Below are 22015 nucleotides of genomic sequence, written 5' to 3'. Positions count from 1 at the left end.
CCCCCACCCACCATTTCCACCCCCCTTCTGTCTCCCCACCCACAGTTTTCACGACCCCCTCCACCCACTGTTTCCACCCACTCACCCACATTCTAACCCTTGTCTCCCCCCACCCTGTGGGAGCTCACTGATATGAGCAGTGTATGTTATGCTCTGAGTGTGTGCCTTAACCTCAGGCACTACAAGACCATAAGACCAAAAGACATAGGAGTGGAAGTAAGGCCATTCGGCCCATTGAGTCCACTCCGCCATTTAATCATGGCTGATGGGCATTTCAACTCCACTTACCCGCACTCTCCCCACAGCCCTTAATTCCTTGCAAGATCAAGAATTTATCAATCTCTGCCTTGAAGACATTTAACGTCCTGGCACTAGTTGGTGGGGAAATGTTCAGGGCATCAGTGCAGAGTCACCCTGCTTCGGTCTGCCTCTATTTGTCATGGTTTAGAATGGAACCACATGGCTGACTTATCCTCTACTTTCAGGGGATAGTTTTACCAATGGTTAGCTGTTTGCTCATGTTGTACTTAGTCTGCTTCTGCCGCCTAGTGGTTATAATCTGCATACTTGTGGTAATCAGAGCAAAATTTCAGTGTGAAGCTGGTTGATTGATTGTTGTCACATGTACTGAAATACAGTGAAAAGTATTGTTTATAAGAGATTGATAATCTCCCAGCATTGACTGAACCCACAGCACAATGCAGCATCCTTTCATTAATATTTCTGAAGTAGATAGATATTGGATTGATGTAAAAATCTAACTGGTGCACTAATGTCAATTGAAACAAGATAACTGCCACATTCAGCCAAACTCCAATCTTGCCAGTGTGGTTGACTCAACTGTTCTTTGACGTTGGTCTATCTAGCCCCTCTATCCCATCAGACTGGTTCAAGAATGTCCATCACCACCTGGTCAGGGCACCCTAGATTGAGCAGTGAATCCTATAGTTACTTGTGTTCTAATCATGGCTGGACATGTAGAGACATACATCTGATGAATTCATCAGTATATGATATAAATATGAAGAGCACAAGATGTGTCTGTTCTCATCAGACCTCCTCAAATGTGAAGGATATTTAAAAATACAAATAAATCTTTGGTTTTCTCAGATGTGGAGTCCTTGTGCTGTTTGCTGTATTTGTGGTTCTGAGGATTGATGAAATGAGGGTTTGGAATAAAGATGATTTGAATAGTAGTTCTGCCCTTTTTGAATGTATTTTTTAATCACTGATCCCAGGATCCTGAATGTAGTCTTTGTATCCTGCTCAGTGTCATTTGAGTGGTGGGATCAGTACGTTGAAAAAAATGTGGAGGTGTCCTGTATTGAGCCTACTTTTTGACCAGCTATAGCCCTGATTGGGCTAGGCCCTGGCCTACTTTCAGAAGACAGTATTTTTGGAATAGATTCATTTCAGAATCATCATGTGGTGAATGTGTTTGTAACGGATGCCTGAGAATCTGAAAAAAAAAAGCTTTCACTGCCAGGATTTTCATCACTTCACATCTTGGGACAGGTGTAGGCATTAAATGACTAGGTTCCGTAAACAACGCCATTCTCCTTATTTTGTACATCTATCAGGGTAGTGGAAGGTAAAGCAGATGTACTTTGATCCTTTCTCTTGTAGCAATCCGCTGTATATTATGGTGTGTGGAGAATGATGTGAAGCTAAGACTGTTGCATCAGACCCTTATTGTATAACACACCCACTCCCCACAGAAACAAACAAGGTGACCAGACAAATATTTAAACCAAAGGATAGCTTTTTTTTTAGACAAAATATGATTAAAGAAATCATTTGATATTAAAATAACAGGCTTTAAAGGTTATGTACAGCAGACAATAGAGGGTGACTCATTCCCCGCTGGGAGAGGTAGAGTCATTTTTATAAATTACAAAAGGCAGGTTTGGAATATTAAATGTTTAAATACATAAGGCAAACAAAAGAAACAATTAATAGTTTCAATTCTGAAGCTATTCATAGCCATGGTGATAAAGTCAATATGACTTGGACACATTCCTTTAAGTAGGAATTGAGCTACAAGTGTAACAGAGAAACTGGTCTAAACAGTAACCAGTACACTCAGAAAGTGATGTTGTAGGCACCTGAATCCAGGCCTGTCACTCTAGGTTTATGCCAGTGCCTAGACTGCACCTGCATTCACTGCACAGGTCCCACCAGAAACAATACATCTGTTTCACTTCATTTCAGAGAAAATGCAGAGCAATTTTATAGAAGTATATTAAAAAAGGTTCCTGTCATAGCCAATGACATTTGAGAAGTTACAATGTACTGTTGCTTTGCTTCTGACAGTCTTGACCTGGCCCTTAAATGATATCATGGTACATTTTATATTGGTAAGAGATTTGTTCATGTTCAGGGACATAGTAATTCTCTAGTATTCTGACACTAGTGTCAGCTCACTGTATGCCCAGTGGCAGTGATGTATACACAGTTTTCTGAAGTACAGATCACTCCTACTGCAGCTGGAGTGAGATGAGCCCTGGGACCCGCTGATTTGAGTGATTAAGTAAATCGCTGAATGACCAGTGAACAAAGAGTGAAGTTGCATATAGGGAAATCTGACAAACTTTCTTCTATGGAAGTTAGCTGCATTTACATTTTATTAACTTAAAATTGAAAAAAAAACACTCAAGTAAAACTAATAGCTGCTTTAAGTGGCTTGTGGGCTTTGGATATGCTTGCATAGCTCAGCTGTTAATTCTGGGATACTTGCTGCATTGTTTTGTTGCATAAACAGATAAAAATTATACATGTATGGAGGCTTTAGTCAGTGCATCCATTTTTCCTTTAAAATATTGTATTGTATCCTCATCCCAGATGTAAACAGTGACTGCTTTTCTGTATTCTAATTCTCTGTCTCACTCCATCACTCTCTCACCAGCACACAGTCTCTGCCAGAATCTGAGCTGTTGTCATTTATGCCTCTAGTTCCATAGGGCGAATCATCATCGTTGTGGTTTTCAGAGGATAATTTCTACCTTTCCAGGGCTTCCAGAATATTCCCTGTTTCCTCTCGTGTCGCTGTCGGGGCTTGCTGGTGAAATATTTGCCATTCAGGTTGGCCTGCCCACATGTAGTGAACCACCATCCTCCTGGAATAGGCAGAAAGATGCCTTTAAAGCTGTGGAAAACAAGCCAGATCAAGCTGCTCACAGCTCCACTGATGTATGGAGCCCTCCAAGTATTTAATATGAAACATTTAATACGAAACCCAATCAGATACCACCCATAACTGCCTGAGGCAGATGACGGCCACGAACCCACTCCCAATTCTGCGATTTACTGAAGAATCTCAAAACCAAAACTATTTCTTTCCGGCAAAACAAAAGCAAAATGTTGCTGATGCCGGAAATCTGAAACAGAATTCTGGAGAAACTCCGGTCTAGTGGCATCTTCTGAAGTGGAACTCAAACAAGAGTCAAAATGTTAACACTCGTCTTTCGCACTCCACAGATACCGCCAGACCTCTGAGTTTTTTCAGCATTCTTGGTTAGTGTTACTTATTTCCCATGTTGGATCGAGGCTGCAGCTGGCTTGCCATAGAATCTCTCCTTTGGGAAACGAGCATTCTATTGCAGTAAGGGCCTTGCTAGCTCCCTGGACACCAGTGAGCAGGGGCTACTGATCTGAAGTCACCAACACACAGGTAGGTCTGTGCCCAGGTTCTCCACTGCTCTGCAGTTCGAGGCATGTGATAACCCTGATCTCAGGATCCTAACCAGGATGTTTCTGGCCATTTGGTCCATCTACTCCATGCTGCTGATAACTCCCAAGGCAAGTGCAGAAGTAGCATTTCCCTGCAGCAGTGTAGAGTTCAGAGTTCTGCCTCAAATTGAGTGTGTGGATGGTTAGCCTCAGTTTCCCTCCTCCCTTTCCCCTTCCTCAATCTCTTATATTGTGGTGCCTGGAAATAGTATCCTGCAGAGCAACCATTCGGCCCACTGTGCTTGTCCCCCCTTTGAAAAAACTATCCAATTAGACACAAGCCCCAGCTTCTCCCCAGACCGTAAAAGCAATTCTTCTCTAAGGACATGTCCAATAACCGTTTGGAAGTTCCACTGGAATTGGTTTCTGGCATCCTTTACAGATCATTCTGTGAAAGTTCTTTTGATAATTAGTTTAAGCCTGTGGCCTCTGATTATTAACTCACTTGCCTGAAGAAATAGTTTCTCCCTTATCAAAATTCTTCAAAAATTCCCCCCCCCCATAAAAAAAAACCATCTATTAGATTGTGCCTTTTAATGTTTGTCATCTAAATAAGACATGTGTGACTGGGTCAAAATCTTGGAACTCCCTCCCTAAAAGCATTAAGTGTCTACCTACAATGGCTCAAGAAGGCAGTTCACCACCACCATCTCAAGGGCACTGGGGATGGGCAATATATGCTAACCCAGCCAGTGATGCCCACATCCCATGAATGTTCGTTTTATGTTACACAGTTTCAGCTCATCTAAATTTTTTACAAATAGCTCGTATTTGCAGGGATGCTTAAGAGGTGAAACATTCCGTTGTTCTCGAGGGGGACCAAGAAAGAACGTGACTTTGTTTTAAAGTTTAAGCATTTCTTCGGTTAGCCTCAGGACTGACCTGTTAGGTGTTTTGCGCAGCTCATGTTGAACTTCAGGTCGTGGTCCTGGTCCCGAGTTGAAAAGCCCAGTCCACTTGACTCACTGATGGCATTCTTGAGGTTCCCGGAAATGGGGCTCTTGAGGGTCATGGTGTAGTCAGTAGCTTCACTCCCCAGGCTGAATGGATATTCGGTGTACTCAGTGTGATTCTCCCAGTCCTCCAGTTTGATACGCAACAGATAGCCACCCTGACGCACAATGGTGTAAAGTTTCTCCAGACCCAACCAGAATTCACCTGAAATTGAACATCTGATCAGGACAGAGAATTCCATTTATTCAATGAGGATATTCTGAATTGTCTTTGGAGAGCCTCTCCGGGGTGGATTAGCTCAATTGGCTGGACGGCTGTGATGCCAAACAGCACAGGTTTAGCCCCGCACTGGCTAAGTTTGCCAAGCTGGCCTTCAACCTCCCATCTGACCTGAGGTGTGGTGAGCCTCAGCATAATACCTGCCACCAGTCATCTCTCTGTAATGACAGTCCATGATCCTCTGTTGTTTCAGTGTGACCTGGCTAATATTTTGTGCTTTGTTGACACCAGCAAAAACACTACCTGCTTATTGTAACAGGATTTGCTGTGTGCACTTTGTTTGTTCATTTGGTTAATGGGATGTTGTGTACCGTGAGCAAAGCCCATTCCGTACACTGCAGTAGTCTGGGAGGTCAAGAAGACTCACTCATGTTACTGTCAGTTTTGAGTCGACAAAGCTAGGGAACATTTGGATACTAAATCCCATTTCGCTCCCCGATGACCTTTTATAGTGTCCAAATAGCGTTCATATTGTGTATCTGACAAAATGAAATATTTACCTTTGTACAGTTTCCTGTTCACTCCCTCTCTTCTGAAGGCACTGGATTCAAAGTGCGCTTCAGTATAACCGCCAAGAGCGTGGTACAAGCATGTCCTTATTGGTCACTCAGGCATATAGCTTGGTCATTGGGCTGAATTTACCCTACCTAATCCAGGGCAACCAACCTACTGGTATTCGGTTTCTTTTGAAGGGAGTTAAACAGCTGTCAAGTTTAGGCCCACTGAGTACTGCTTACCAGTAAGGTTGCCAAATCCATCCTTGTATGCTTGCCAGAGGCGATCAAAGTCCACCGATCCATCCCTCCGTCTCTGGATCACAGTCCAGCCACCTTCTGTCGGAAGGCAAATATCTTATGACTCATTTGGCTTTACCCAGATTTTTTTAAAAAATTCATTCATAGGATGAGGGTGTCACTGGCTAGGCAGCATTTATTACCCATCCCTAATTACCCAGAGGGCAGTCAACCACATTGCTGTGGGTCTGAGGTCACCCATGTAGACCAGATTTGGTAAGGTTGGCAGCTTCCTTCCCTAAAGGACATTAGATGGAGTTATTGTAAAATTAGACCTGACAAGGTTAACCCCATCGTTGTTCCTGTGAATGACAAGAGTCGAGAGTCCCTGACCCTGTATCCACAAGCAGTTCTGGTCCTCTTTAAACAAGATCATTGGCCCTGGACCCCTTTTAGCAAAAGTAAGTAAACTTTTGACCCCATTTTAGGGGCAGCTGTGGTCCCATTTCCTGGAGACTCCCAGACTCAGCCTCTAGTCATGTTTAAATTCTTACCTTCTGTCATTTGACAGAATGCTTCAAAGTGCTTTGAGCCTATTGGCTGGATTTTGTACACATTGGCGGTTCGCTGTCCTTCCAAGTATAATTGGTGACAATCAGCTGGCAGTTCTACAGGAAAAGAAGAGCGAGCATTTGTTAGATTTCAAGGCATACATTCACTCTTACTTCTCTGCATATCCGACTATTCCTGCAAGTGCTTCCACATCAAAAGTCAGAGAGTCATTCTGCACGAAAACAAAGGCTCATCCAGTTGTTAAATTTCAGTTATTAAATAGAGGCAGGGCAAAGAATCTAAAAGATTCTTGTTTTATCCCGTGCTTTCTTCTTCATTCTCCTTTGCAGAAGCCACAAAAGTAACGTTACCAAGAATTTTGCTTTCATGAATTTAAACCCCTTAAAAAGGAGGATTAGAGTAAGTTTGTTCAATAAATTTTTACCCTTTCCAAACAGAGTGGGTCAACTTGGAATACAGAATTTTTGGAATCTAGAGAAATAGCATTTCCCTTTGAGGACTGTTTGCCTGAACTTCAAACCCTGGCAACTCAGCACTGCCAACTCAGTAATACACAAGCCATTGTTAAAAGTTCAGCTTCTGAGCTGCAATAAAGAAATCCTTTACCCCACAGCTGAATGTCTGAAGTGGGTGGGCGCCGTGTACATCTGAGAGTGGCTGAGTTATTGCAGCGATTGCATAACCACTGGGAAGTGTTTACCAATGCCCCTGCTCCCACCACACTGTTTGGCTGGAGAAGTGTTCTCTGCACCCACTCTTCATGTGGAAACTGGGTGGGTGTGTCTGTGGATTCAGACACGTGTGATCCAATAAGTGTGAGCACAAGTAATTAAACACAGCTTCTGCAGAGTTTGGTAAACTTTGCTCTACTTTTAGCTCTATGCTTTTAACCAGAGCTTGGACAGAGTATTTTCCTGTTTGTTTCAACTGAAATAAGTTACTGAAGAAAACATTAAGCATATATATTATATATAAATATATAATGTTTTGTGTTAAATTTTGGATGAATTTAATCCAGTTTTAGACTAAATAACCATTTCTATTCAGTTTGTCTCTAGATTCACTTTTAGTTTATATTTTTCACTCTGACTATGAGAAACCCCACTTTTTAAATCTCTCCTACATGGAAGTGGGAGCATGTAAATGAAAGAGTCCCTGGATTTTTTAGTGCTTTAGTAACCACGTTGAACACTTCTTTAAAATTTCACAGTTTCTATGCTTTAATTAACTTTTGAGGTGTGAGTGACAGAGCCAAGTTTGAATCTGGTTGATTGGTAGGTTCCTTTGTTTTTGAGCTGCAAGTTGCACTGTGCTGTTTTATTTTGCAATGGACTCAGCTCAGTGCTGTTCAGGCTGAAAGGATTAGAAGGCTTTGCTAGGGCTTTTCTGAAGGCTGACGTCAACATGAACTTTTACCTAGTTGTCCCGGGACTCTGCTGCACCCCTCCACACAGATGCAGTCAGGCATTCCTTATGGCTTAATCAGAGAACACTGGGTCACTTGAGGCAATTAACATTTGCTGAACCATGTGTGTTTGTTTGCTTTAGTTTTAATGCTGAGTTCTGCTGCTAGTTTCTCTGCTCAGTCTTCGAAACCCTGCTGAGTGTATGTGTCTGATACAGGGACTGTTTAAGAGGCAACATTTTAAATTAGTTAATGTAAAACAGTAGCCAGGAACAGATACTAGATGGTGTGAGATGAATATTTGGCACAGATGGCAAATGTATAGCACAGGATGTTTGGTGTACACTTACTGTGTAAAGTTATTGCATTTCATAACTTCGTTGAACATGGCTTTACTAACTGTATATTCTCTGCATCGCAGAAACCCATCTCCACATCTGTAACATCAGATAGTTTTGCTGTAAATGGTATGCTGTCAGTTACAATACTCTGCAATTCTATATCCTGTATCAAATCAACCCTAAACTGTATGGTTCAGCTTGCCCATCATTCCCTGTATTAAACCTTCACTGACTCTCAAGTGCTACTATAATGGAGCTCATCTTAGATCCACCACAGCTTTATTCCTGTCGCCTCCCTCTAAGCATCTCTAAGACTGTGACCATCTCACTCACCCTTCCACCAACCATTAGCAAAAGGTCCCTTCAGTCCAGTAAGCTGAAATTCTCTGGTTAAACCTTGCCATCTCCTTGCCTCCCTCACCCCCTTTCTTTGCAGAGGTTCACTGAAACCGCCTCTTTCACCAAAGTGAAAGTATTCCCATCTAATCCCTCTTCCTTCTAGCATCCATTTTTCAAGCACCTTCTGATATTTTTTCTTGTTGAAGGCGCTATGAAAATGCAAATTATTGTTGAGGTACGTCATTGTATAGAGCGGCTACATGACACAAGATTTATGTTCACTGTATATTTTAAAACATAGCTCAGGCTATGATGTATGTTCACTGTATGTGGTGAATGTATAGTCTAAGGAATACGGAGAACAGAGTGCAGATAGTCTCAGCCCTGTCCCAGACAGCCACTTTGACAACACACTCAAAAAGCTCATTAACAACTAGTCATATCTATTTTGGAGATGCTTTCAGTGTAATTTATTGTTTAAAATACTCTATTTAAAAGAGGCTTAATGCACTGGAGCCTTTACTAATTAATGAGATTTCTGTTGACATCTGTGATTGCATTTAAAGCTGGTGGGGAGCAAACATTTAAACTTCAGAAATTTAGTAAACAAATGACTAAGGCTATTTAATCAGCCTGAACTAAATATCCTGTATTTATGGTGTGAGTATTGCTTGTGCTGTAGGTTCAGTTTCTGAAAAACAAAATACACAACTTGAAGCTGAACTTCCAGTTTCAATAGGATTTTTGTGCAGGGGACAGATCAAGTAATGTCCTAGGTCTGCTCAGAAATTGATGGTATGTAGAACAAAAGGTGAATAAATAGATGACAGTTATGAAAAGCAGGGATCCAACCAAATGGAAGAAAACACTTAGTCAGCTGAATGGTCCAGTACTGTTCCAAAAAAATTGCATTCCATTGATATTTAAACTCACATTTCCAGCATGTTAGACATATTTGTTTTTGGCTTTGTTGCTGTGGGTCACATACTTCAGATAAAATATCTGTTCTGTTATTGACTGAAGAGACAGGGGCAGGGGCAGGGGGTGGTGGTCATGATTGCATTTGGTGATGAAGATGAAAGACAGTGACGGTGGCTCACTGGTTGATCCTGGGCCTGAGGTTTACCCAGGTAACTGAAACCTTCTGGGGGTCACTGGATTGGGACGTATTCTGGCAATGGCCTAAATGGAAGCAAGTGGCCCAGAGCTGAAGCCCTCTGCACAGAACAACAGTCTGTGTCTTTGCTTTTGACACACTTCCTATTAAGCGCTTGGTTTGGAAGTGGGGTAAAGGTGAGTGTATTGTGGGAAGCATTGAAGAGGAAGAAAAATCTGCATGAGGGAAGTGATCATCCAGAGAAAGCAACAACTTGCAGCAAGTTCAGGACTGAAGTGGGAAGCTTTTATGAATCACACTGTTCAACTTTTACTCACTTGGCATTGTGCCATGTTATTCACACACCAGTTTTAATTTAAAAACAAAAAACAGTTTAAGCTGCTCTCCTATTCTGTAGATAAAAAGTCTTTAATATTTCCTCCTTGCTTGTGGCCAACTCGCAGCAGATTCAACTTTCACCTAGTTGGCTAGCAGCCACAGCTGCTGCATTTCATTGGTAAGAAATTCCTGAACGGCTCATTGTCTGGGAGAGTCCTCCTGTTTCGAGTAGGGTCAACAACCATTCAGTGGGACAGCCTCATGTAGTGAGCAGCCTCTGAGCACAAGACTTGTCTGAAACTGGAGGATGGCTGGAATATACTGAGCTTAAATCGAGCATAGCTCTGATTTTTAAAATAAGTACAAAGAAATTTGGAAAAGGCTAGTGGCTTTGACATTAAGAATAGTAAATAAACAGCAAGGCATCAGCATCCATAAAAGGCAAAGTGGAAATTAGTATTTTATACTGAATGTCAACCTCCTGTTTCTTTACAGATCTTAATCCTGCATTTGATACTGATTCTTGCTAATATTTAATTCTCAGCCCTCCTCTTTAAATAACTAGCCCCCATACAAATATATTTATTCATCTGAGCCAAACCAGGTCATGATCTTTTGCACCTCTGACAAATATTTTTATATCTGTACAGTTATAGAAAGGGGAAAGAAAGGGCTTACCCATAACCATTTTCTATATCCATAATAGCTCAACCTTGAAGCTGCCAACACTTGAAGCATTTTCTAAAATCATAATGGCACAGAAGAGATCATTCTGTACACCATGTTTGTGCTAGCTCTCTTCAGCATAACCCAGTCAGTCCCATCACTTCCCCACATTGCACCTTGGGTTTTCCCTCAAGTCCTTATCCAATTACTTTCTAAAGTTATTGATTGGCTCCGCTTCCACCAACTTTGAAGCCAGACAGGCCGAGTGGCACGGTGGCTCAGTGGTTGGCACTGCAGTCACACAGCATCAGGGACCCAGGATCAATACCACACTCAGGCAACTGATTGTGCTGAGCTTGCATGTTCTCCCCATGTCTGCATGGGTTTCCTCTCAGCCCCAAAGATGTACAGGTTAGGTGGGCTGGCCAAGCTAAATGTCCATAGTGACAAAGGAAGTGCAGGCAAAGTGGGTTAGTCGTGGTTAATGTGTAGATTACAGGGATAAAAGTAGAGGGTCAGTGTGGGTGGGATGCTCTTTGGAGGGCAAGTGATGGGATGAATGGCCTGCTTCCATACTGTAAGAATGTATAATTCTAGATCATTACCACTCACTTTATTTAAAATACAAAGTCTTCCTCATAGCCAACCTTGCGACTCTTGGTTAAAACTGGAGTCCTTTATTTCTTGTAGCATTGGGAAATGGGAGCAACTTTTTTATCTATCTTATCCAAAGTGATCATGATCCTGTACATGTGATAATGGGAACTGCTACCTTCCCCTGCAACCACAGGAAGTGCTACACTTGCCCCCACAACTCCTCCCTCCCCTATCCCAGGCCCCAAAATGTCCTTCCATATCAAGCAGATGTTCACCTGCACATCTGCCAATGTGGTATATTGTATCCATTATACCTGGTGTGGCTTCCTCTACATTGGGGAAACCAAGCGGAGGCTTGGGGACCGCTTTGCAGAACACCTCCGCTCGGTTCACAAACAACTGCACCACCCAGTCGCAAACCATTTTAACTCCCCCTCCCATTCCTCAGACGACATGTCCATCATGGGTCTCCTGCAGTGCCATAATGATGCCACCTGTAGGTTGCAAGAACAGCAACTCATATTCCACTTGGGAACCCTGCAGCTCAATGGTATCAATGTGGACTTCACAAGCTTCAAAATCTCCCCTTCCCCCACTGCATCCCAAAACCAGCCCAGCTTGTCTCCGCTTCCCTAACCTGTTCTTCCTCTCACCCATCCCTTCCTCCCACCTCAAGCCGCACCTCCATTTCCAACCTACCACCTCATCCCACCTCCTTGACCTGTCCGTCTTCCCTGGACTGACCTATCCCCTCTACCTATCTTCTTTTCTCTCCATCTTCGGTCTGCCTCCCCCTCTCTCCCTATTTATTCCAGTTCCCTCTCCCCATCCCCCTCTGATGAAGCGCCTAGGCCCGAAACGTCAGCTTTTGTGCTCCTGAGATGCTGCTTGGCCTGCTGTGTTCATCCAGCTCCACACTTTGTTACCATGATCCTGTACACCTCTATCAAATCTTCCCTCAATTCCCTTTCCTCGATAAAAGGGCACCTTCACACAGCATCACTCAGTGGGAGTGAAGGAGAAATCTCTTCACCCAGAAAGTGTGATGTGCTTGTGAAATTCTTGGTCACTGCAAACCAAGAAGGCCAAAACATTGTAGACCTTCAAGAAAAGTGTAGATATAGTTCTTAGGACTAAAAAGGGATCAAGGATATGATGAGGAAGCGGAACAGAGTAATGAGTTGAAATGATGGAACAGGGCTGAATGGCCTACTCCTGCTCCTACGTTCTATGTTTCAATGTTGAACTGTGGTGGTATATCACAGCCAAGTCTGATCCTGCTTCACACACTCACTCCAGTAGAGACTAGTGACCGGGAGCAGGAACCCGATTTGCTAGGCTCCCTAACGTTCCGGCTTTGTGGATTTTAAAAAAATCTTGCTTATCTTTGCCAATAAATTATTTTTGAAAAACATTTGCCGAATATACAGAAAGTTTAAAGTCAATCTGTTTATAGGCAACGGGTCTCCCAGGAATTTGCCTGCCTTGCTCTCTCTGCCTGTAACGTTTTGAGTGCCCTTTCCCCCAGTTGGCCAGCAGCCAGAAAGACATTCCATTTGCTGTTGTGTTCTGCACAGAATGTTCAAACTTCAGCTGGCCCTCTCCTTTCTACTTTAACGTCAATGTACCAGATATTTGTTGAACTGAAATCCCAGGTTAAGCAAGCATGAACACATTCCTGCAACCCCAAATATACACCTAATTACCTATGGATACTCTAGTGACACGAGTCTGTGTGTCAGTTCCTGTGTATGTGCGTGTGTTTCTTCTCATATGTTGTGTTGGTTTATCTTTGCACATATCGGATTTATTTCTCAGACTTCGGAATAATGTGGAATTTTCCTCATTGTGAAATTCCACTTTTTAAAATAACAGCAACAGTAGCCTGTGGAATAAGGCAACAAACCTGAAGGATTGTTGTTTAATTTTATTTCACATTCCTTTATCTCAAAGATCAGATCTAGCTTCAAATAATGTCATCACCATTGAATCCCTATAGTGTGGAAACAGACCCTTCAGCCCAACAAATCCTTACTGACCCTCAGAGCATCCCACCTAATCTCCACATCCTTGAAGACTACAGGCAATTTAGCATGGCCAAATCACCTCAACTGCACATCTTTGGACTGCAGGAGGAAACCAGAGCACCCGGGGGAAACCCAAACAGTCACAGGGAGAATGTATAAACTCGACACGGACAGTCGCCTGAGGGTGGGCCCCTGGCCCTGTGAGGCAGCAGTGCTAGCCACTGAGCCACCATGCCATCCCAGTCACTTACAGCAAAAGGAGAGAGGATCTATTTATGTCAATTCCATTGTTCTTCTGCCTGCAGTTTGGTCTGGGAATATGAATTTTACTGTAATTTTTCTAAGAGGTGTACTTACTGTCAGCTGGCTTTGGTTCCACACTGCTATGTGTGTGAGGAACCATCTCCATTCTTCGTTTGAGAATTGACCTCCAGTGAGGACTGTCTTTAAGTTGTAACTTGTTTTCCGGCAGCTGTAACGGAGAAGAGAGACTAGGTTAGGTTCTCCTTCTACACCCACAGTTACAATTCAAAATTACATTACACAAGATAGCATCAACTTAGAAATACCATAAACAGAAGCAAGTTAACAAAGCAGTGCTTGGATATATAGCACTGTCTAAACCTGTGTTCACAATTAAGAATTTCAATAGTTTATAGTATATTTGCACTTTGTTTCTGTTTTCTCCTGCTATATTGTGTACAGTTCCCATGTCTTCCCAAGTCAGTTTACTTCGTTAAGCCTAGACTGTGAATGCTGGCAAACTATCCTGTCGTGTCTATGACTGATACCTCAACACTTACAATGAAAGCTGGAGGTATTGGAAAGTGATCAGGAACCTTGGTTGATTTTGACTCTTCATCGATGCCATTCCAGTGGAATCTATCAAAATAGGCTCCTTTTAATATTGTAGAAGAGATCAACTAATTTCAGCCTTGTCCTTTCCCACTTGCCCTATGTTTATGGTATTTGTCTTGTTTCAGTAGTAATGCTAAATTTGTAGTAGTTACATAACATGCTCATGCGTGTTTAGTAGAGATATTCCTTGCCCGTGTGTATTTATTATCCCTATCACATACATTGTTTCGTCTGTACGTGTTTAACATTTGTTTGTGGTCAGGCACCTGGTTTTGCAGAATCTGGATTTGTACTTTCTGCTTTTCCAGCTGCAACTGTTGATCTTCAATTTTTGTCAGCAGTTCATTTATGTTTCTGCTTTGAGTTTCCATCATGGACTGCAAAAACAAAGTATTTCAGTAAATAGTTTAGTAAATTTTTTAAAATGATTCATGTTTTCTAAAAACTTGTAATCTGAGCACTAGCTTTATACAGACAATATCAGGTTGAACTGCTAAATGATCAATTTTCTTTAAGAATGCATTCCTCTAATTTCAAAACACAGATGATTTTACTGTCAGATTCGGGTGAGTTGAAGGATCTCGTACCTAGGTGTGAACTGATCACACCTCACCAGGATCACAGTAAAATAGATTAATACTTCAAGAGCAATTCTGAGTGAGTGGTGTGGTTATTAGCAGTCCATTTACATGGATAGAGAAGAAAAAAATCCTTTTGTACCATTTAAAGAGATTCCCTTCATTTACCTGGATCTAACTTTTCCCTCGACTGAATGCTAAACACAGATTAATCTTTTCTGCATTGGCTGTTTGTTGGATCTTGCAGTGCACGTTTTGGCTGATGGCAAACTTTAAAAACATTGGTTCTTTAAAATATTACTTTGGGCTGGAATGTTAGAAAATTAGAGCGCGTCAGAAAGAGTTGAGGAAAGGTCATTCGACCCAACACGTAAACTCTGCTTTCTCTCCACAGATGGTGCCAGACCTGCTGAGCTTTTCCAGCAACTTTGTTTTTGTTCCTGATTTACAGCATCCGCGGTTCTTTCGGATTTTATTTTAAGTTAAGACGCAATTCGCTCTATTCCCCTCCTATTCCTATTCTGTATTGTACTTCTCCCTTTTTCAGCAAACTCGGTATATTTCATTATTGAATTTGTGCTGACTACAGTAAGTGGAGTGAAGCAAATCCATAACCCCATCAATCAGTATTAGTCACAACACGCTCCACACGCACGACACGACTAATATGCTGCTGACTGGGGTGTGTAGCAACATCACAGCTCATTTTGTGAACACTTAAGTGTTCTTTGGACATGTTCCCCTCTTCCATTATTGCCAGCTTCCTAGTATTTCCGACATATACTGGAGAATCCTGAAAGTTAACTGCTCCTTTTCTTCAGGCGCTGCATGGTTTGCTGAGTTCTTCCAGCCTCCTGTTCCTGCACCTTGGATTCCAGCATCTGCAAATTTTGTTTTTGTCTCATACACTGGAGAGTACTGGGTCTTGTAGGTTTCCCTTTTAACCAGATCGGGCGGGCAACTATCCTTACTAAACTTCAAAAGCAAAAACCCCTCAAGTTTCTAACCAAAATCGCTTCAGTCCCTCAGTGTTAAAATGAAAACAAAAAAGGTAGCGGGGAGTATTGTTCTAAGCTGAGGGCTGACTTACCAGATACCAGCGTCACTGATTCTGAACACGTACACGCGAGAGATACTTACAGTCCATTTTTCCATTCCAAAGATCTGCTCAAAGCAAAATTATTAAGCTCCGTGTATTTTTTTTTACTGACCCTACATAATTGAACACTTTGCTAATCAAGTTGTCCTGCAATGGCCTTTGTAAATAATTCACGTACACACACACACGTTAATGCATTTTTAACGTGCTCCAGGGAAAGAATCGAATTCTCTATTCGACTGAAAAACTGCAGTAAAACATCAAAGGCAGGTGTCACAAGGTTTTTTTGGGGGACTTACTCGGATACTGTTAATGCTGCTTCCAGATCTGTCCCTGTTCATTAGGCTGTCCACCTTCTCCTCCAAGTTCCGCAGCGCTCTGTCCACCCTCAGCCTGTCCTGCTCCATCTCCTCCACCTTGGCCCGCAGGCTCGCGGAGACCTGCAGCAGGTGAGGCCCGGAGAGATTCGGCGGCTCCAACCCGGGCCGCTGCTCAACCAGGCGGCCGGCCAGCTCACTCAGGCTGCGGTTGTGGGAGCCCAGCTGCTGCATGACCTGGCGGAGCTGCTCCTTGGTCCGGTCCACATGCTGCTTGAGGCCGTGGCCGAGCTGCAGGAGGCCGTGGGCGATCAGGTTCACCTCGTCCCAGGAGGCGAACTGCATGTGTCTGTCCTTGGCTGAGGAACCCTTCTTCAATGCAGCTCCCTCGGTGAAGCTTGCTGCGTAGATAACGATGCACAGCGGGCCAGCGAAAGGCAGCTTCATCTCTTGTATTACCAGCTAACTTTTGTCCCAGGGAAAAAAATGGGACCTCTGCCTCCCCCTGTCTCTCCCTCTCTCCTGTATTCTGCTTTACCCTGCTGTTCTCTGCCCCTTTAAATAGCGGGAGTGACTGGGAGCCGCCCCCAGCTAAACAGCATGAATCTGGCAACACGGAGAGGGAAGAGTCTCAAAGTGTCACCGCTGATTGACAGAACGGAAAAATACAGCCTGCGGCAACTGTATCCAAAATCCTTACAGTGCAAACAGAGGCCGTGTGGCCCATCGAGTCTATACCGACAGCCCCCCCCCCCAAGAGCATTTCATCCAGACCCCCATCCACCGCTAATCCCCACATTTCCCATGGCGACTCCTCTAGCCGACACATCCGTGGGCACTACGGGGCGGTTTAGCGTGGCTAAATCCACCCAGCCTGGACACCATGGGGCAATTTAACACAGATGATCCACCTAACCTGAACATCTTTGGACTGTAGGAGGAATCCGGGAACAGCCGGCAGAAACCCACGGAGAGAATGTGCCAACGCCACACAGTTGCCCGAGGTTGGAATTGAACTCAGGTTCCTAGTGCTGTGAGGCAGCAGTGCTAGCTGCTCTTGGACAATCGTCTCATCTTTAATGCTTTAAGAGGAGCCATCAATATTTCTTTACCTTTCACACAGTGCCTTTGAATTTTGGCTTTAGATGCTTGGAGCTTCTGGCTGCTATTTTATATTTTTGCACACTTTGATTTCAAATGGCCTTTGGGCTCAGTGCCATTCTGTGTCAGAAGCTTCCAGGAGTAAAGCTGATAAACAGTCCCACGTTTTTTCTTGAAAAATTGGGATTTTAGAATAGGCAGATCTGGAGATAGGCGGTGAAAGAAAGATCTGTTTAAACAGGTCTGGTTCCTTTGAAGAAAGCTCAGGTAGTGCTTCAGTTAAATTAACTACATCCAGCAGAGTGGCTAGATCCTGTAGTTGAACCCCCATTGTGCAGCAGTGGCTTAGAGCCGAGTACTATGATTCACCACCTCTATTTCAACACAATCTGTTGCATGAAGGCATTGGGAAGAAGAAAAAGAGAGACATAGTGGTAAGGAGGTTCGGTCTTGAGAGAGAGAGCGAGATACATACACATACAGAGATTGCAGGCAAGCGGGGCTGCTTGGGGTTCTCTGTTTTCTGGGTCTTGGCTTTACCCCTTGACCATTGGGACCCAGTCATGTTGTGCCCCTCACCCCTGCCGGATTCTGAATGCATTTTAGACAGCACAGCAGCACAGTACTATTGTTCATGAGCAGGGACCAAAAGGATTGCACGTTTGCTGCAATTATCCACAAGATAAATTTGGAGTCTTTACTGCAACAACAGAGAACAGTTATCTCCCCCCATTACCAACCTGCTAGAGGGGGTTGGATTTAAAACCTGCAATTGATGAGGACACATTTTAACCACAAATGCTTGGATTCTTTTTTCGTGCGATGGATTGTCTAAAATAAATTTATTTTTTCTGAATTCAAAGAGATAGAAAAAACATGCTTATGAAAATTTCATTTCAGCAACATGCAAATAATCCCATCTCCCACATGAGCATATGCACTGCTTGCTTTAGTTTGTGCATTGTGGGAGTGACTAATTCTTTGCACCACAACGTAGACCTACACTTCTTACGCCATTCTAGAGGACAATATAGGCCTTACCAATACAATGTACCCAAAAAGTAGACCGCTGATGAGTTCACTTTGGCACAGTGATAGCACTTTCACCTCTGAGCAAGTAGCACACAAGTTTAAATTCCTCTCTAGCAGTTAGTCTGACATTTCAATACAGTACTGAGGGAATGCTACACTGACAGTCTTGTCTGGTCCTCAGATGGATGTATTGGCTCTATGGCTCCGTGGTTAGCACTACTGCCTCAGAGGGGCCAGGGACCCAGGTTCAACCCCACCTTCAGGTGACTAACTGTGTGGAGTTTGCATATTCTCCTGTGTCTGTGTGGGTTTCCTCTGGGTGCTCTAGTTTCCTCCTGCAGTCTCAAGATGTGCACGCTGGGTGGGTTGGCCATGCTAAATTGCCTGTAGTATTCAGAGATGTGTAGGCTAGGTGGGTTATAGGGGGATGGTTCTGGGTGGGATGCCCTGAGGGTTGGTGTGGACTTGTTGGGCTGAAGTGCCTGTTTCCACACTGTAGGGATTCTATTCTATGTGACAAAAAGAGGGAGTTCTCCTGTTGTCTTGACTAACATTTAACCAACACCAACTAAAGCAGATTTTCTGGCCAATTTTCTCATCGCTGTTTGTGGGACTTGCCTGTGTGTAGATTAATTGTTGCTTTTCCCTACATTACAACAGTGACCACATGAAAAGTACTTTAGTAATTGTAAAATGCTTTAGTACACCCTGAAGGCTTTATATACAATCAAGTTCCTGTTTGATTGGAGAACTAAGAACTGCAGCAATGCTCCACAGTGAGAGCATCAGTGGGAGAGTTTGAGTACAATGAGGGCAGGCAGAATGTCTTTTTGCTGTATATTAGCCTCTATGAGTCTTTTGTAAATAGCCTTGATTTAAAAGAAATAATTTGTGTTTCAGAAAACACAGAACATTTCCAAAAATATAAACTGAAAGAACTGCAAATACTGGAATTCAGAAACAAAAATTGCTGGAAAATCTCAGCAGGTCTGGAAGCATCTGCAGAGAGAAATCAGAATTAACTTTTCTTAAATTAGAAAATATAATTTATTTGTAAAAAAATTCTGCGTATACACATTGTCACAAACGCAGTTCGGTCCTGTACCGTGACATATCAAGTAAACAAACAAATATTTGATCTTGACTCTATTCCAAAAGATCAAAAGCATCCTTTGCATATACTAGACTATATTTACATGCTTTGAGGCACTAGGATGATCCAATAATTGAATGGACCCCCAATTAACTTCAGCAGGAAGACTTCAGACAGTGGGAGATAGCAAGAATTGCAGATGCTCTAGTCAGAGTCATTACAGTGTGGAATTGGAGGAACGCAGCAGATCAGGCAGCATCAGAGGAGCAGAAGAATCAACGTTTCAGAACCTTATGAAGGGGCCCAGCCTGAAACATTGACTTTTCTGCTCCTCTGATGATGCTGGACCTGCTGTGTCCCTCCAGCTCCACACAGCATTGACTGGCCCTCAGACAGTGGTCTTCCCCACTGCACCTTGGTGGCAGATGCCCCAAGCTTTAGGCCATCCTTCAACACATACTCCTGGACCTTAAAGAAGTCAGAGTTAATGTTTTGGGCCCAGTGACTCTTCCTCAGAAGTAATGATAGCTAGGAAATAGTTGTTTTTTTTATGTAGAAGATAGGATGGAGGGAGGGGGTAAAGGGTAAATGATAGGTGGAGATAGAGTCCAAATGAAAGAGAAGAACAGCTGGAAGGACGAAGGAGTGGAAAATGATCAGCCTAGGAGAGCTGCTAATGGGGACAATAAATGGTTAACAATGGATTGTGTAAGCAGACCATAATGGATATGGATAATGGATGCACAGAGCCCTGAGACTATCCTTATGGGGACCTGGATGTATAAAGAGATTACACATCTATGGTAAAGTAAAGGTGTCTGGAACGTGCAAACTGGAAATTCTCAAACTGATGTAAAGTGTCAGTGGGATCATGGATGTAATAAAATATATTGTGTTTCCTGAACAGTTAATATCATGAGTGATTAGTAATGAATTTGACTTAAACCACTGCTAGCTTCCTGAATAGCACATCTTATTACTCCTGGCCCAACCACTATACATGTGGAAAGAAAAGGATGGGATTTTGGAATTTCCACTGGCTGCTGGTTGTTTTCAGACCTAACTTGCTGGGAATTGCATTAAATAAATTTGCTCAAGGCTGGTATGTGGGGATTGAGGGAAGGACTTGGAAGAAGGTGCCTCAAGCCTTAAAATTGTTAAACTTGATGTTGAATCCAGAAAGCTGCAGGGTCCTTAAGCGGAAAATGAGGTGCTGTTGTTCCAGTTTGCACTGAGCTTTGCTGGAATACTGCTGCAAGCCTGAGATAGGGATGTTGGCCAGGGAACAGAATGGTGCATTGAAGCAGCAGGCAACTAAAAAATTGGAGTATTTTTTGCAGACAGAACGTAGGTGTTCTGCACGTTGGTCACCCTGTCTAGGTTTCAATTTCCCCAGTGTAGAGGAGACCACATTGAGTGCAGTGAATTGAGTGAAGATTGAAGGAAGTGCAGGTAAAGTGCTTCTTCACCTGGAAGGTGGATTTGGCCCCTTAGTTACTGAGGAGGGAGGAAGTGAACAGGAAGGTGTTCTGTGGTTGCAGGGGAAGATACCATGGGACTGTGAGTTGGTACGGGGAATGAGGAGGAGTAGACCAGAATGTCCCAGACGGGGGACGGTCCTTGCAGAAGGCTAACAGAGAGGGGAGGGGAATGTGTGTCTGGTGATGGCATCTCGCTGGAGATGGTGTAAATAATGGCTTATGATCCACTTGGTGTGGATGCTGGTGGGATCATAGGTGAGGACAAGGGGAACCTTATTGTTGTTGTGGGAGGGAGGGGAGGTGTTGAGGGCTGAAGTGTGGATGTTGGACTGGACCCAGCTGAGGGCCCTGTCATCTGTGGTGCTAGGGAATCCTCAGTTGAGGAAGAAAGTGGACATTTTGGAGGCCCCTTGTCAAAGTTGGCATCTTCAGAATGGATGAGATGGAGGAATTGAGCAAATGGAATAGAGTCTTTACAGGAAGCAGGGTGTAAGGATGTATAATCAAGGTAACTGTGGGAGTCAGTGGGTTTGTATCAGACGTCGGTGGTCAGCCTATTCTCGGAAATGGAAACAGAGATTTTGAGGAAGGGGAGGGAGGAGCCAGAGATAGACCAGGTGACGGTGAGAATGGAGTGGAAATTGGAACCTAAATTAATAAACTTTTCCAATTCTGGACAAGAGAGGGAAACAGCACCAATGATATCATCAATATACCAGAGGAAGTGTTGTGGGTGGGGCCTGGAGTAGGACTGGAACAAGTACTGTTCCACAGACCCGGCAAGGCATAACAGGGGGTCCATATGGGTACCATTGGCACCCCGTGACCTGAAGAAAGTGAAAGGAATTAAAAGAGAAGTTGTTCAGAGGGAGGATGAGTTCAGCCACGGGTAGGAAGGTGGTGGTAGATAGGAACAGTTCAGGTCTTTCTTCCATGATGAAGCAGAGAACCCTGAGATCCTCCTGCTGGGGGTTGGGCCTGTAAAGAGATTGCACGTCCATGGTAAAGAGGAAGTGGCTGCAGCCCACAAACTGAAAATTTTGAAACTGATATAAAGCGTAGGTGGAATTGCAGATGTAGTAAAATATATTGTGTTTTCTAAACAGTTAATATCATGAGTGATTAATAATGAATTTGACTTAAACCATGTGTTCACTATTAGCTTCCTGAACAGCACATTTTATTACTCCTGGCCCAACCACATTACATATGGAAAGAAAAGGATGGGATTTTGGAATTTCCACCGGCTGCTGGTTGTTTTCAAACCTAACTTGCTGGGAATTGCATTAAATAAATTTGCACAGTGGGAGTTGACTGTTATGGGATTTAAGGATTTCCAGAGACGGTAATTGGGGATTAAACAGCCAACATGCTTTT

General features: G+C 43.3%; 2 protein-coding genes across 4 annotated transcripts in view; one reads left to right on the top strand and one right to left on the bottom strand.

Annotated features, from left to right (window-relative positions):
- Positions 1-22015, top strand: part of LOC125465656 (dedicator of cytokinesis protein 7-like) — a 198306-nt gene that overhangs the window by 55689 nt on the left and 120602 nt on the right. The window lies entirely within an intron of this gene.
- angptl4 (angiopoietin-like 4) lies at positions 1743-16528 on the bottom strand. Its single transcript, XM_048559791.2, has 7 exons — positions 15914-16528; positions 14204-14314; positions 13437-13551; positions 6251-6364; positions 5700-5795; positions 4612-4887; positions 1743-3116 (listed from the first exon to the last, which is right to left on the bottom strand). Exons 1-7 carry the CDS (start codon positions 16376-16378, stop codon positions 2941-2943), a joined length of 1353 nt encoding a protein of 450 aa, XP_048415748.1. The 5' UTR covers positions 16379-16528; the 3' UTR covers positions 1743-2940.

The sequence above is a fragment of the Stegostoma tigrinum genome, chromosome 30 (genome assembly GCF_030684315.1).
Source record: "Stegostoma tigrinum isolate sSteTig4 chromosome 30, sSteTig4.hap1, whole genome shotgun sequence".
NCBI lineage: Eukaryota > Metazoa > Chordata > Chondrichthyes > Orectolobiformes > Stegostomatidae > Stegostoma > Stegostoma tigrinum.
This window is presented reverse-complemented; position numbering and strand designations above follow the sequence as displayed.

Excerpts from the sequence above, each read along its gene's own strand:
- angptl4 (XM_048559791.2), bottom strand. The coding sequence starts at position 16,378 with ATGAAGCTGCCTTTCGCTGGCCCGCTGTGCATCGTTATCTACGCAGCA. Across the intron at positions 14,315-15,913 it reads GCAGCATTAACAGTATCCGA|TCCATGATGGAAACTCAAAG; the intron begins GTAAGTCCCCCA and ends TTGTTTTTGCAG. Across the intron at positions 6,365-13,436 it reads GGAACCAAAGCCAGCTGACA|AACTGCCAGCTGATTGTCAC; the intron begins GTAAGTACACCT and ends CTTTTCCTGTAG.